Source organism: Daldinia loculata, assembly GCF_022478755.1.
Source record: "Daldinia loculata strain CBS 113971 unplaced genomic scaffold F4817scaffold_30, whole genome shotgun sequence".
NCBI lineage: Eukaryota > Fungi > Ascomycota > Sordariomycetes > Xylariales > Hypoxylaceae > Daldinia > Daldinia loculata.
In genome coordinates this window covers 319,145-334,660 of record NW_026054884.1, presented here as the reverse complement: position 1 = coordinate 334,660, position 15,516 = coordinate 319,145, and the positions used below count along the sequence as shown (strand labels likewise).

General features: G+C 47.5%; 5 protein-coding genes across 5 annotated transcripts; 4 read left to right on the top strand and 1 right to left on the bottom strand.

Moving 5' to 3' along the window:
- The first annotated feature begins 2,180 nt into the window (after window positions 1–2,180).
- Window positions 2,181–3,895, top strand: F4817DRAFT_142773 (uncharacterized protein). Its single transcript, XM_049297881.1, has 2 exons — window positions 2,181–3,306; window positions 3,367–3,895. The coding sequence occupies exons 1-2, from the start codon at window positions 2,444–2,446 to the stop codon at window positions 3,800–3,802; spliced, it is 1,299 nt and encodes a 432-aa protein (XP_049158265.1). The 5' UTR covers window positions 2,181–2,443; the 3' UTR covers window positions 3,803–3,895.
- Window positions 3,896–7,479: 3,584 nt separating this feature from the next.
- F4817DRAFT_316775 (uncharacterized protein) lies at window positions 7,480–8,456 on the top strand (the record flags this gene model as incomplete). Its single annotated transcript, XM_049300721.1, has 2 exons — window positions 7,480–7,532; window positions 7,601–8,456. The coding sequence occupies 2 exons, from the start codon at window positions 7,480–7,482 to the stop codon at window positions 8,454–8,456; spliced, it is 909 nt and encodes a 302-aa protein (XP_049158264.1).
- A 326-nt stretch (window positions 8,457–8,782) lies between these two features.
- On the top strand, window positions 8,783–10,165 carry F4817DRAFT_340345 (uncharacterized protein). The gene is made up of 3 exons (XM_049303630.1): window positions 8,783–9,342; window positions 9,443–9,736; window positions 9,795–10,165. The coding sequence occupies exons 1-3, from the start codon at window positions 9,251–9,253 to the stop codon at window positions 9,913–9,915; spliced, it is 507 nt and encodes a 168-aa protein (XP_049158263.1). The 5' UTR covers window positions 8,783–9,250; the 3' UTR covers window positions 9,916–10,165.
- On the bottom strand, window positions 9,749–11,405 carry F4817DRAFT_142731 (Ydc2-catalyt-domain-containing protein). The gene has a single exon (XM_049297880.1). The coding sequence runs from the start codon at window positions 11,205–11,207 to the stop codon at window positions 10,146–10,148; it is 1,062 nt and encodes a 353-aa protein (XP_049158262.1). The 5' UTR covers window positions 11,208–11,405; the 3' UTR covers window positions 9,749–10,145.
- Window positions 11,406–13,240: 1,835 nt separating this feature from the next.
- Window positions 13,241–15,405, top strand: F4817DRAFT_142713 (uncharacterized protein). Its single transcript, XM_049297879.1, has 2 exons — window positions 13,241–13,794; window positions 13,878–15,405. Exons 1-2 carry the CDS (start codon window positions 13,505–13,507, stop codon window positions 15,139–15,141), a joined length of 1,554 nt encoding a protein of 517 aa, XP_049158261.1. The 5' UTR covers window positions 13,241–13,504; the 3' UTR covers window positions 15,142–15,405.
- Window positions 15,406–15,516: the final 111 nt, after the last annotated feature.

Genomic DNA, 15,516 nt, shown 5'->3' with positions numbered 1-15,516 from the left:
TTTAGACGTTTCAAAGATCGACCTACGTAAGTGCAACCTAGGAGAAAAAGCACCGAAAAGACGAGACCCATACCCCCCTTTTTTTTTTTTTAAAAAAAAAAAAAAAAAAAAAAACCTTCCGTTTCTTTGGTCATTAAGTCTGGGGATAAACAGACATGTCATCTCCACCATCAGGCTATTCTTGTTTATACTTAGGGTACCTACATATGAGGTATGTATGCACGTAAAAGCTCCAATGCCAGGAGGTAATAGTGGGATGTTTCTTCTTTTTTGTGTGCGCGGTGATGTGATCGCTGAAGATCTACGCTACTACCCTGACTAGCCAATCTCGTCCAATAGGAGACCTTTTCCCTGACTTCCATTTACTAGCATTCCCGGACTTTCTAGCCTATGACCACGTTGCCCATCCTGCCATCAGCCGAGAAGTGAAAAATCAGAAAGCTAGGATCCTGACGAGTCACGATCTGGTTGATATCCGGCTTTACTACGGACATCTAATTAAGAACAATAATGAGCAATTAAGCACATCTCAGTATCGAGTCCATGTGCCGCTGCTCGTCATTTTACATACTCTCAATCGACACGATAAGATAACCTATTGTTATTAGGGTCAGATAATTCCGCGTTTCCGATTTATATAAGTACCTAAACATTTTATCCACATTACACTATACTTCTATCTTAGCCTTGTCGTGACTAGCGCAGTCTATATGAATTTGCCATTGAGGGTAGGTAGTTTAGTTGGAGGAATAATGGCACATCTATTTGCATGCGACGAAGGAAAATCAGGGGGGGGGGGAGTTCCAGGGATCCAAATGCCTCGAGGTGGCAAGGTGGCGGGACTATGTAGACAAGCGTTACCAAAGAGACCAAAGAAAGACAAGAAAAGCTTGTGAAGGTGCTGTGCCTGGACCGAAGCTGACGACTGTGGCTAAGGAGGCTAGTGAGAGCCAGGGGGAAAACCTAGACCTACAGTACTAGACTTTATTTAATGGCAAGCTAGGCTTCCGAAGTAGGTAGGTAGTCACTGCACATACAAAGTTTAAGTGGTCTGGTGGTGGAAAGTGCTTATGTAGAAGTCCCCTGAAACCCGCTTTTGACTTGGGTCGATCGTCGCTTGCAATGCAGCCACTGACTGGCCGGTCCGGGCTAGACGTTTCACCGATTCAGGTACCAGATTGGGCTGATTGGTGTAGGTTACTTCATCAAGTTCACCCTACCACCCACTTTCAGCTTTTACCGCTGCGGCGCACCGGCAACCAACTGCGCTTCATCACCTCCCATTACAATACCACCAATTATCTCTAATTATGCTTATCCCCGTAACATCTGGTGTCATCAAAAATCCTACCATTGGGAGCTTGTTCCCTAGGTAGGCATGTGCTAGAGAAGGGAATAAAGATGTGTGTTTTGCATTGTTTGAAGATCTGCTCTCTTCTAATCTAGTTCCGATGGAATGGCTGACTGTAGGCCACCCATTCGATAACCACCTACTTTATTTCTTTCAAGGAATCTGTGGATCTGCCTCGTGAAGATCGATGCATAACCACTCCACTCCAGCGGTTGCTTGGTTTCCTCCGTCAGCCATTGCCATGCGATAGGAGCTGTACAGCTGTACATACAGGCTGAGGCAGGCAGCCTAGGTGCAGTTTTACTCCGTAATAAGTGCGCGCCTGTTGATTCCCGGCCTGCGCTACCTCATCTAGACAGGTAGGTAGGCGAATGTGTGGATATGGCGGGGCGCACCCATGTCCATCCGAATTCACGATTCAGGGGTTCTTCCAACTAGTAAGACATACACTAGATGTCAGCCGAACGAGGGCGGGAGACCCGAGCGAAGCCAGCCATCATGGGGAGTGCATCTTGTTGATTCTGGATGTGACGTTGCCGCTTGCACGTAGCCGCCACACCTCCTAATATGAGTCTAATATGAATATAAAGATGTTCGTCGGCACCCAAGCATCACACAACTTCCTCTCACCACAACTCATCCGCCTCATCGGAGAAGTACAAGATCTTTCTCGTCTCCCCCCCACTCTCCTTTTAAACAATCAAATTTGACCTGCTGGTCACTCAGGAACTCCCAGGTGGTTTCCTACTATCTTTCCATTACATCGGTTCATTGTTCTACGGTCATCTGGCACGGTAGTTCTCGGTCCGCATCGTCGTCCCTTGTTCATAAACAAAGTCCTAGAGACAAATCGCAAGCTTCCCGAATTCTTTGTTTACGACCTTCCTTTGGAATATCGAACGTGTCAATATCATATTTATTAACCACCGAGATCCCTCGGCAACTTAACCTGCCAACGCTCTCTTCGACGAAACACTTTGAATTAGATCTTGGAATCTACCACGTGCCAACCGGCAAATCACAGTCATTATTCTTTTCTCTTGAAGAGAAAAGCTGAAACATAAAAAATACGAAATTACAAGAATAGCGAAGATGCAGATTCGATCTTTTCTCATTGCCGCGCTGGCTGCTGGTACAGCTACGGCTCACATGAACATGAAGGACCCTCCCCCACTAGCATACAAGGGTAACCCAAACTCCAAGGACCCGAATATCGACTACTCTATCACTTCTCCCATCACCAAGGAGCAATACCCCTGCAAGGGTTACCTCAAGTTGATCGGTACTCCCGAGGGTGCTTCCGTCAAGACCTACGCTCCCGGTGGCCAGTACTCGATGAGCGTCGAAGGAGGTGCCTATCACAACGGTGGTAGTTGTCAGCTCTCCCTGTCCTACGACAAGGGCAACACATTCACCGTCATCAAGTCGTTCATTGGTAACTGCCCTACCGCCTCGGGTGGTACTTTCAACTTCAACATCCCTACCGATGCTCCTGAGGGCGATGATGTCGTTTTCGCCTGGACTTGGGTCAACAACACTGGTAACCGAGAATTCTACATGTCTTGCGCCATCGTCACCATCAAGGGTGGTGCCGCGAAGCGTGAGCTTCCCATGCCGAACATGAAGCGCGACACTGCCTTTTCCAGCCGCCCCCAAATGTTCACGGCGAACTTGGACGGTGAGTACTGCACCAAGGAAGGCGTCGACACTGTTTACCCCGAACCCGGCCCAGACGTTGAGAACACGTCTACCAAGCCCGGCCCCGCAGTCTTGTGCGCCACTGGTGCCGATGCTCCTGAGGGCGGCTCCGGCTCCGGCTCTGGTTCCGGCTCTGGCTCTGGCTCTGGTGCTGGTTCTAGCTCATCAGCTGCTACCTCTGAAGTCGCTCAGCCCACATCGGCTCCCGCTCAGGAACCTTCTTCGGCCCCTACCTCCGCTGCTGCCTCGCCCACAATGTACGTGCCTCAATATCCTACATAAACTTTCATTCTGATCGATGAGCTAACCTTTTCTAGTACTGGTGGTGTTTTCGTGACTCAGCCTCCTTCCGGAGATGCTACTCCTACCAACCCTATCCCCACTGCTCCCTCGACTCTGTCTACGGCAGTTGTTCCCTCTTCGAGCGCAGGAGCTGGTGCCGGTGCTTCTTCCTCAGCTGTTGCGGTGCCTCCCGCAGCATCATCCCCTGCTGGTACTCCCACTACCAGCGCTAAGGCTCCTACCTCTACCGGTGGCGCCGGTGCCGGCGCTGGTGCTCAGTCTGGTGCTTGCACCAGCGAGGGCGCATGGGCTTGCTCGGCAGATGGCGCTTCGTTCCAGCGATGCGCTTCCGGTCAGTGGAGCGTGGCCATCCCTATGGCCTCGGGCACTAAGTGCACTCCTGGTATCAGCAACACCTTCCAGGTCGACCGTGTCCGACGGAGCCGCGTTCGCCGCGCTGCTCAGATTTAATTCGGACTACTGAGACAGATAGCTCCGAATTTTACCCGGCACATAAAACCTTCATCCCAAGGCTAGGGGCATGGGATTACTTCAGCTGTACATATTAGCATCTTCCTCTTCTTTTCTGTTCACTTCTTTTTCCTTCTCTCCGAGCAGGGTTTTGTTTTTTCTTCCTTTTTGATAGAATCATGTACACTAGGTCCCGGCTAAAATGGGACGGGGTTCCGGCTGCATGATCAACCACGGACGGAGGCATACAGCATTCGCTTGAGTAACGGGGATGAGGCTAAGGGGAGACGAGACCGCCCTAGCGACATCCTCGGATGCTAGATAAATCATAAAATTTAAGATCTTGATGACCATTACAATCTGGTTCCCTTCACTGTGACATAGCTTTGGTGTTTTTAAGTGAGTACTAGTTATTATGAAAAAATGAAAAATAGAACGAACAATAGGGGGGTTGCTTGAGTGATATTCACATCTATCCGTAGCCCATATCACCAATGGCTTAATCTGCGGGTAGTGCGTACAGCTTTAAGATTGTGTACGTGTATTCCTGATCAGAGGAATGTAAACGCCCAGTAGATAAGGTGAATCAAGAATCGGGCCTGTAGTATCACTATGTCATGTCTCATATTCTATTGGTAACTCTCAACATGTTGTGGGACCAATATTCAATCTATGGGGTATAATTAGATACTTATTATCTCGGACGTCTATGATAATTACACGCGGAGGCCTTACGAAGTCTTGCACATTACGACGTATCTAGTGGCATACAAACCTTCCCGGATCAACTCGGATCACTGTCAGCGATTATTTAGATGTGCTCTATCGCATGCGATTGAGTCCCTAACAACTTTCCCCCCCTCTTCGTAGACATAGACGCCCAGCGGCTTTGTTGTCTGTTACCCATAGCATATACCGATTGATATATATAAATAGGGGTAGTCGGGAGCGTTGTAGTACAGTAGCAAGCCTGTTTTGTGGCTGCTTTGTTTTTGTTATTTTTTGCCGATGGCCACATTCTATACCCTAAGATGCCTCCTATATTTGTGTTTTCACTTGTGCACTAGTCAGAAGCAAGGTAATAACTTTGTTTACCGCGAATAGCTATTCTGAACTTCATTTTGGGTATGTTGCTTCCGTAAAAGGCCCTACGTTATTAGATGTAAAAAAATAAAACAAACCCCATGTAAACATTGGTCCTTAAACGATAAAACAGTAGCTCTGTCATATTACCTTATAAAACACCATCTATAAAGCTGGCCGCTTCTAGGGATACCGGCCACACCCTTTTCTACCTAAACCCAACTAATCAATCTTCTTCTGGTATGTAACATATTGATAGCCATATCCAGGGTTTCGAAACTCATTATTAGGCCCATTACAATCAATACATTTCGGATATGGGTGGAGAATTGGCAATACTCGTAAACATAAGACCACGATTTGTCCTATTATCCTCTTGTAGCCCCTACTATACTAGAAATCCCCCCATCCCCCCCAGAGATAAGCAAGGTCTAGGTATTTCTACGAAATTCGGGTATATATAGATCCTAAATTGCCTAGTTGGTTAAGATGTTCGTTAGCCCTCGATCCTACTATTATCCTGATTATTCGGATAATTTGGCGAAAATCATATACTCCCGAGGGCATGACAACGGCCGCTACTGTGAACTCGCCCGATGGGTTGTGGTGCTATCCTTCGTACGCAGATATTCCTTTTCTTTTAAATCTTTTAGCTCTACTGTATAATAGTTACATTACCGCAGCGGTTTGCCATGGGCGGAAACTACTTCTTTGTGTCCAAAGACTATAGATGAGGGTTCATTTCGACTAGTTGGTCTTTCATGCGGAGAATCGTTGCCCAATTCGATAGTCACATTTGGCGGCAGTAGTTCTCTGGACAATTCCCAAGTCTTTAGCGTTGGGATATCTCCAGGTCCCAGCACATAATATCAGGATGTAATCCAAGAGGTCGCGGTAACAGCAAAGGCTAAGGGGAGCAGAGCTAGACACCCCAATAGAGGTGCCTTGGATTGAGCTCGAGGCGACGCTGAATCCTAAGTACGGAGCAGGAATATACGTACAGAAGCCGGAGCTAGAGGGTACCCGAGGCGTGAATTATGTTGGAGGGCCTTTGTACGTTAACAATAAGGCAGAACTTGAGGCTCGTCAACGCGAGATCGCGGGACTAGGTGGGCTTCCCCTCCCGTATTACCAAGAGGAGACCAAGCATTGCAATACATAACAGGTCGAGGTATATCTTCTTTACCACGGATAATGTATCATATCTTGAAGCATAAAGAAAACGGATATCAATTTTTAATGTTATGGGTGGGGTTGGGAGGGGCTTGATATTGAATAGTTATAGTTATGTGATATAATACTTAGGAGTGCTCTATAAACGCACGGCTATGAGTTGACTGTCTAGATAGGCACGTAATCTTTCAGATGTATATCAAATTATAAGGTGATAGCACATTCTACGCTCTTAGAATAATAGCGTTAGGGCCTTCGGGTTCCTATAATCTAAGATGGGTAAGTATAAAGGCGTATGCTATGACTTCAAGAAATACCCTGTGGAGAGGCAGAATACTACGAACCTAAGGCGGGATAACTGATGGATATGCAGCTTTTTTGTTTGATTTGTTTCAATGACCCCTGAATAGACCTCTTAGCACTTACTTCGTAACACAATCTGACTGGTGGCCCTCTTGTCGACCTGCATATAAATAGGGGGCGAGTATCAGGGGCGCTGTGATACAGTATCAACCCCGTTTTATTAAAATCAAGTGTCTGCTTTTGCCAATAGCCACAATCTACGCCGCTGGGATGCTTTAGTAGCTTAAGTGTCTCCCATACTTCTATTTCGACTTGTCTACTAATAGGAAATAAAGTATATAATACTTCAACTTAATTTGCTATACCTTAGCTAGGTACTATAAGCCCCTATTTAGGATGAGGGCGGGTTAGATGAAAATGGGCTTCGGGCCATAAAACAGGAGCGACGCTGTACTACACCAGAAAACGCTGTCTATGAACTTGGCTGTTCTTAACTATAATGGCAGCTTACCCTTTATCCTATATGATTCAGCTGTTTCCCACTTAGCGACAAACACAATACTCCATTCTTCCCATTTTACACATTTCATACTAGCTATACCATCATTTACGAACTTCGGCTGTGTGCTTAGGTCTATGGAGCCCCGAAGGATACCTGGCGAAAATTTCATTATCAGCACATCTGCTTTTACCCCTACATCGAGCGGTACTCAAATATCGGGCTCCTTGTCATCAACAACTGAGTCTACACCTCCTTTCCCTCCTCTGACGACAACCTTCACGCCACCGCCCGAATGTATGAGTCACATTGTACAGGGATGCAGCGGAAACACGTGTAGCGTACAAGCCTGTATGTAATATCAGAAAGTCCCCTTGTCCCCTTTGGTTTTCCTAGAAAGATACCTAAGATGTTCTACTCGAACTGATTAGGCTTCTCAACGATACACCCAAGAAACTCCTAGGGTCTCAGGCTACTAACTACCGTTTGGGAAGGGTCTGATCTTCGGTGCACCGAAGGCCCCCCAGGTAATCACCATGGAATAAGTTGCCTACCAAATTATGATGATTTTGGTAATGGCATAAATACATACTCCCCGGGCATAGTTTGTCCTTTAGGCATGACGACGGCAGCGAGCGCGATTTCGCCTGCTGGGGTCTGGTGTTGCCCTACGTACGTAGAGCTTAAAGTACCTAGGAGTTCCCTTCGATCACACGCTAATGTTCTCTATATTGTTATAGAAATCTACCCTGGGCGGGAGTTTCTCCATGGTGTTCAACTACGTTGACCAAGGGTTCTTTCGAATCTTTTATCGGTTGCGACTTGCCAATACAATTCTCTGGCATTACATTTGGTCCAGGCGCCACTCAAGTTTTCAGCTTAATGGACTCTCTGCAGCAGGCAGGGTCAGAGACACAGTTTTACACGGTTACTGCAAATACCATTACAGTGGTAGTATATGCGACGGGTGTTTTCCTCATGGGCCAAACGATGGCCATGGCTAATAATACCGAGAGTGTGACAATGCCCACATCGAGTGAAGTAAAGCCCATTGAGATTCCAACAGCCGCTGCTGAAGGAGATGATAGTTCTTCAAGCACGTCGTCGAATAGCGTTCTTATAGGCGTTATTGTAGGGTGCGTTGTAGGAGTTGGCATACTCGCCGGGCTAGCCTATTTTATCTTATTACGGCGCCAGCGGCGCCACAAAACACAGCAGGACGGTCGGTCTACGTCGATAAACGGTGCAAACCATGATCATAACCTATGCGATGACTACAGGAAAGCGGAATTGGACGCTTCAGTTGAGGCGACGCGGTCCGAGCTCGAGGGAACGTTGGGAATCAGCCACGGAGCAGGCATCTATATCCAGAAGCCGGAGCTAGAGGGCACGCGAGGAATGAGTAATGCTGGGGGTGCCGTGTACGTCAAAAACAAGGCGGAGCTGGAGGCTCGACCAAACCAGGTCTCGGAGCTAGAAGCTATTCCTTGCTCTGTATTAAGAAAGAAAGAAGCGCCGCCATCTCCCACAATCAAGATTCAAGACCTAGGTCGCTCTCATAGAGACCAAAAGCCTTCGAGACACGAACTAAGCTGAGCTCTTATCTTATAGCATTACGAAGTAGAACAGGCTACAAATGCTGATTAGCATGTCTTCTTTGATACGTGTAATGTGATACGCATGGGGATGAAGGTTAACAGGGCGAGAATCAGTTTAATGTGGTGGTAGAGTTATGAGATTACCTGTTGTTTGAAATATTAAATAAGAATTATAAGTTAACTGCGTGATATCTTTTCCTAAGAAGCGTATGTTGGATTTTCATCAAGTCTTGAATCGTCAAACAGCTCAACATGTTGATTGATATATTGACAATGAGACTCCAAGAATGACATGAACAGGTAAATAATACGAGATATTTTACAGCAAGAACCCGATATGATAACGAAATAACATTACACGCTAAGCCCAATCTATAGCTTCTGTTTGACACAGAAATCCGCCGAGGTTTAGCCCGAATTGACAAGGACCGTACCCCCTTGTCACAGGTCGAATTCAGGAGAGAGGTACCTAGGTTAAATCTTTCTACTGCGCGATCCTTCCTTCACCTTCAACAAACCTCCATCATACCTCGTTTCCCCCCGTCTTTTCAATTAGAAACTTGCAGTCATTCCTTACGCTGCAGTCTCGTCACTCATTAACCCCCCCTATAGTCATTCATTAACTCGTTAGACAATCTCTGCGATAGCTTAACTCTCCCCCGATCGATTCGGTCCCCCATCACCTCGGCGCGTGCGATTTAGAATCCGTGTTTCAGCTTCGAGTTTTTCGCTAGATTCTCCCGACCTTTTTTTCAGTTCTTCTCGAGCGATTTCGATACCATATCCGTCAACATGCGTGCTTTCTTCGCCATCTTTACTGCCGTTCTGGCCTTTTTCCAGGTTGCCGCTGCTCTTCCCCCGGCTTGTCTGTTGGCTGCTCTTGGGTACGTTGGTTCTGGTCCGATCCAAGCTGTGATTGATTAGGAGTAATATATGTGCGATTTATGGACGGGATAGTAGGGCTAATTTTTATCGTAATTGTAGTGTTCAGGACAACCCATCCGATTTGAAGGCGGTCTGTGGTGATCTCCAGCATGCTATCCAGGGCAACTTGACCAGCAGCTGCCACAAGGACACTCTCCCCGAGGCCTACCAGGTCTACTCCTCCAAGTGCTTGGAGCAGGGTGTGACCGTTGCTAAGCTTCCCACTTCGACTTCTTCTGCTCAGTCTAGCACCGGCACTGCTTCTGCTACTGGTGTCAAGTCCGTGTCTGCTTCTGCTACCTCGACTAGTGACGCGACTGTTACCTCTGGAGAAAGCGAATCCGGTAGCACTACGTGAGTATCTGGTGCCATCTTTATCCCTGTATGTCTGCTAATTGCCGTTCTTAATCAGCGAATCCGGCAGCACTGCTAGCCCTACTGGCAATGCTGGCACGGCCACAGAGCCCAAGCCTTTCCTCTTCGCTGCCGCCGCGCTTTTGGCTACGGGATTGACCAGCGTTATCTTTTTGTAAACGATATACCGATGAAGGAGTGATGAGCAATATGTGTATTGTTTCTAGGAGGTGGTTGGTTTTGGATTGTCCCAAGCGCGTTATACCCCAATTCCCACGGGCTCAGGTGAACTAGTTAGACTCGCATGTTGGGTAGCAGACAGAAGCCTCGAAAGGGGTTATCAATATCATCTGCCTAGCCTTGATTTAAATATAGATGGATATTTGTACTATACAATTGAGCGTTTATTTTACACGTCATCAAGCAATATGTCAGCTTCTAGTTCGTCTAAGAGCTTCTCTTCTAGGAGCCTTATTAACCCTTCCTCTCTAAGGAGGATAGCCCTGTTCTCCTCCCACTTCAGCCACGCCACACCTTGCAAGAGACTATCGGTTAAGTCGTCGAGTTTTCGTGGACCAGCATCACGAATTAAGTCCTCAACATCGCTCGATTTCTTCCGAGAGCGAGTCAGCTTCGAACGGAACCACTTAACAGCATCCTCCGTATCACGATTCGCAGGTAGAATGATCTCGCTTCCTCGTTTCATCGCTAACCAGCTCGTCAGAACGCCAATCTTATACTTCTTGCTATTCTGCTGCGACTTGGCTCCCTTTCGAGTCTCTCCATCGACCGCTTTAGCGGACCGGCTCCTTCTCATCTTTGCAGTCTCCTCGGACATAGTCGGTGGCGGAGGCCAGAATCGCGCGACCCTGTTGGGTGCCACGGATACTAGCTCGCCGTTCCAATGCCCTAACTCCCGTAACGTACGCAACGACGCGTGTAGCATGGCCTCAAGCGTGTTGACGCGGAGTGTCCATTCCTGGACTGCTGCGGCGCCGCCACTGCGCCATCGCTGCCGTTCGATGAGCACGTGCGTCGGTTTGAGAGGTAACAAGTCGTGACGCACTAGCCGGTCTGTCGCGATGGCGAGGGAGGCCGGGCTATAACGGTCGGGGTCCTCGAGTCCGTCTAACGAGGGCCCCAGGAGCTCTCGCCGCTGCCATGAGTGAAGGTGGACACGCGGCGGTCGGCGCAGGTCATCAACAGTTAGAGCAGAAGGTGAGAGGACTTTAGATGGCGCGGCGGGTGCTATGAGACTACAACCTAGGTTGCGGATGCCCAGGTCGATGCTCAGAATGAGTCGCGAGTCTTTGGTGCTGGGCGGTTTAGCTGGACGCGCGTGACTTAAGGCGATGAGCCGGTCGATGAGGTCCGCCTTTTTACCCGAGGTCTTCTCGCCGCATAAGGAAGCGAGCTGTTTCAAATTTGTGCTCTTGAACTTAGGTAGGATCGCTTCCAGCTTCGACGACATGGTGGCATCTATCTCGCACGCATAGTGTAACCAGCCCACCAACTTCTACATCCCCTTTTTACTAGCTACAGCGCCATGAGTAAGGGATGAGTATAATAAGTATGGCTAACAGGCTAATAGGTTTGAAACTTGATGATTTACCTATCTCAAAAATAGGTAACCTGTGAAATATAAGTGACGCTAACAGCTCGTGAAGTTTTCACAATTAGTACTTGGGTACAATCTGGACTACGTTTTTACATATAAACGGTCACGTGATCGTGTCTGTAGCAGACAACAATCTTAGAGCAATGATACAACTGTTTGTAATTCATTCATTATTAAAAATCTGACCCGGTAAATGAGACTTATTAAACTTATAGAACTGCTAACATGAGAATCCATAAATGAATATTCAGATTACAATATCAACCAATGTTAATACGCTCAAGTTCAACCTGAACACAACTCTTCGATCTTCTAACATTTCTAGCAACCCCTCTAACTTGCTAGCATCCTAAGAGAATCCTGGCCGCCATACATCATAATCGAACATGTTTTGTCGGAATTATTTGCCCATTCAATCACTTCCAAATGTCGCAGGAGGAGCACCGTTGATGATTATAACAGTTAGGACACGACGGATTAGTGGCAGATAGAATCGGCGAAGTTAGCTAAGTGCTAGAGAGGTATGCGTTTATTTTATTTTTAACTCACGCAAGTCCAGTACCACTCCTTCTTTACGTATTCCTTCTTCGCCGGGTTTTCAACACCCATGATCTATGGATATGCTGGGTAGATAAATATGTGCAGTGAAGAATATTTTATGAATGGTTTTCATTCGCTAGCGGCCCTCTATATTGTCTATGGAGATAGGTAGGCCTCTTAGCAAGGCCTTTCAGGGCGTGAGTTGCGACATCTTCAAGCACGGAATCAACGAGGATATATAGACGATACTCCGGCGGGGGAGGCAAGCAAGATCATATCATGTTCGACGCGAGTGGCGATTATTGCCAACGAACACCTTGCCCCCGTGCTATAGATCATCACACCCCGCTCCCCAGTAGATGTGAAGTTCCTCTAACTCACATCGCGTTATTCCTCAAACCCGCGTGCCCCGCACTTTATGATTGGCATATTCGCTTGTAGCTTTCAGGATTTGACTCAACTCCCTCCTTTGAGAAACGGACGGGCGGGGATCTTATAGGCTTGTGTAGCTGCTATGGAATAACCATGCCACGTATCCGCATAGAAAGGAACACGAGGGTTATACAGGCAAATCTAGGCTATCTAGTTCAGATATTTCGAGATGCTCAGATAAATGAACGGATCATAGAAGATTCTTCGAGTTTGTCTCGCCTAGCTATAATTTCCTTGTACGTCAGTGGTTCGACGACCTCGGTACCAGGTTGTTATTCAACTTACCTAGAAATTAGATATTTCTCGGGTAGAGACGGAATTAGATCATGTTGTTAATATATATTTAGTATTAGTATGTGATAGGTAGTTAGGTAATAAATGTAACATTTTACTCTTTCGTTTATATGTGAAACTCCAGTTATTAATAGAAGACATCATAGAAATCTATGATAGACATAATATAAAAATCTACTAACCTGATAGCTCATCGGCCAAGAATACAATACCATTTATTGTGTTAAATGTTTTACCCAGTCCTTTGTTTGTGCTAAACGTATATGCATATTTATGTAACCCCAAATGCAGTAGGATAGTCGTTGCTTATTCTGCTCACTGCCTATTTGGAATACCGGCTTGAACTTCATTGGATAAATACCTATGTTCTTATGTCAGGGTAGGTAGTGGTTATACGCCCTTTAGGTATGGGGAGATTGTGCTACGGTTTGGAGTCTTTACAAGAATAGGGGGACGGATTACAAGATATATGGGTCCTACTATATGTAGATCGGGTACGGAATAGAGTACGTACTATTCAAGGATTTGTCAAAGACCCTAGCACGGTAGCGCGGAACGGCGCACTTAAAAATAGGTGATGTGCTCGAACCGGCCAGCCGGTGCTTATTGATCACCGGTCAGTTCCAACTTCCGAGATTTTAGTAGGTAGTTTCTTTCTTCTTTCTTCTCTCTTAGTAATTCTTCAGCTTGTACGGATTAAGTTGCCTATCTAGGATATTGCTGATTGGAAATTCGCCGTATCGCCGTATTATCTGATCCCGCAGCTTGTACATACATAGAACCCTTTCTGCTCCATCTCGCAAGGTCTCCCATATAAGACGTCATTCCCCTCCACCCCGCCATTCCTTTCGTTTTCCTTTTTCTCCGTTGGAGTAAGCACATCAATGCAAGCAATTGGTTTATTTAGTCGGATATCGGCTGCTACTGTAACCTTAACATCTCCGTCTGCTCTTGCTTCTAGGTCCAGGACGGCGACCTCGCGAATAGCTTCACTCTCTAGACACTTCTCGTCTACCCCTCACGTCATGGCTCCCATATCTAAGGAGATCGACTTTCTGGTCATTGGTGGCGGAAGCGGAGGTCTTGGTTGCGCGCGCATGGCCAGCTCCAAGTTCGGTGCGAAAACCATGGTCGTCGAAGCCATGCGCCTCGGTGGTACCTGCGTGAATGTCGGGTACTGTAACCCCTCTGTGTTACAGTGTTACAAAACAAAAACAAAAAAGGAATAAATTCAAGAAGCTAATATCAAGTTTATAGCTGTGTACCTAAAAAGGTTACATATAATGCCGCCGCCCTCGCCGAGGCTATTCACGACGCTAAAGCCTACGGTTTCTCAGTTCAAGAAACGAAGCCATTTGACTTCACCACTTTCAAGCATAAGCGGGACGCCTATGTCAAGCGATTGAACGGCATCTACGAACGAAATCTTGCCAACGACAAGGTTGAATATGTGCACGGGTGGGCAAAGCTGTTAAGCAAGAACGAGGTCGAGATAACACTAGACGACGGCACGAAAACCACTGTACGCGCCAATAAGATCCTCTTAGCCGTAGGCGGCCAACCGACGAAGCCGCCATCCGAAATTCCCGGCGCGGAGTATGGCATCAACAGCGATGGCTTCTTTGACATTGACGTGTTACCTAAGAAGGTCGCCTTGGTGGGGGCGGGGTATATCGCCGTTGAGTTTGCAGGAATGTTCAATGCCTTCGGTACTGAGACACATCTGTTCATCCGGCACAAGACCTTCTTACGCCACTTCGATCCTATGATCCAGGAGGGCGTTACTAGCGAATATGAGCGGCTCGGTGTACGCGTGCACAAAGAGTCCGCCCAGACTAAGATCGAGAAGGACCCTAGCACTGGCAAGCTCACGATATATTACAAGGATAGCAATGGCGAGAGCAAGCTCGAGGGCGTGGACCACTTGATCTGGGCCATTGGCCGTACCCCTATGACCAAGAACATCGGCCTGGAAGAGGCGGGCGTCAAGCTTGATGAGAAGGGTTACATCGTCACCGACGAGTACCAGAACACGTCCGTGGACAACATCTACGCGCTAGGCGACGTGTCCGGCCGAGTGGAACTAACCCCCGTCGCCATCGCGGCCGGCCGCCGACTCGCGGAGCGTCTTTACGGTGGCGAGCAATTCAAGACAGCGCGCATCGACTACTCCAACGTGCCATCCGTCGTGTTCGCTCACCCCGAAGTCGGCAGCATCGGGCTAACAGAGCCGCAAGCCGTGGAGCAGTACGGCCGGGACAGCCTGACCATCTACCAGACGAGCTTCACAGCCATGTACTACGCGATGATGGAGCCCGAGGACAAGGCGCCTACCAAGTACAAGGTGATCTGCGCGGGTCCCGAGCAGAAGATCGTCGGCCTGCACATCATGGGCCTTGGTTCCGGCGAGATGCTGCAGGGGTTCGGAGTAGCCATCAAGATGGGCGCTACGAAGAAGGATCTGGATTCGTGTATTCCGATTCATCCAACGAGCGCGGAGGAGCTTGTTACGCTGAAGTGATGGGTGGGAGCTAGAATTTAAAGACAATATAAGAATAGAAAAGAAACGAAGAAAACTGGTCTTGGTATCCGGTAGATAATGAATGCATGATATAGAACTGGCTGAATAAATGCCATTTCATGACATGGATATGTATTAGTGAGATGTGAGGTACAATTCTAGGGAACCCATTAGAGAGTCATTTCAAAGAGCGTAAGTTGAATGTGGAAAAGGGGGACATGCTCGCTCGCTATTTGTTGCCCCCTACGGCAAGTTAAATACTACTAGAGTTGTAATACCTGCACTGGCCTGTTTCATTCCTAAACAGCTGCTTACCAGGCGTACAAGTATAGTGTTGGTCGCTTACATGTTGGCATCAGCAGTCCATACGCCTCT

Bases quoted from the DNA above. Each gene is read 5' to 3' on its own strand.
- F4817DRAFT_142773 (XM_049297881.1), top strand. From the start codon at position 2,444: ATGCAGATTCGATCTTTTCTCATTGCCGCGCTGGCTGCTGGTACAGCT. The intron at 3,307-3,366 runs GTACGTGCCTCA...AACCTTTTCTAG, and splicing joins GCTGCTGCCTCGCCCACAAT to TACTGGTGGTGTTTTCGTGA.
- F4817DRAFT_340345 (XM_049303630.1), top strand. From the start codon at position 9,251: ATGCGTGCTTTCTTCGCCATCTTTACTGCCGTTCTGGCCTTTTTCCAG. The intron at 9,343-9,442 runs GTACGTTGGTTC...TCGTAATTGTAG, and splicing joins TGTCTGTTGGCTGCTCTTGG to TGTTCAGGACAACCCATCCG. The intron at 9,737-9,794 runs GTGAGTATCTGG...GTTCTTAATCAG, and splicing joins AGCGAATCCGGTAGCACTAC to CGAATCCGGCAGCACTGCTA.
- F4817DRAFT_142731 (XM_049297880.1), bottom strand. From the start codon at position 11,207: ATGTCGTCGAAGCTGGAAGCGATCCTACCTAAGTTCAAGAGCACAAAT.
- F4817DRAFT_142713 (XM_049297879.1), top strand. From the start codon at position 13,505: ATGCAAGCAATTGGTTTATTTAGTCGGATATCGGCTGCTACTGTAACC. The intron at 13,795-13,877 runs GTACTGTAACCC...TCAAGTTTATAG, and splicing joins GGTACCTGCGTGAATGTCGG to CTGTGTACCTAAAAAGGTTA.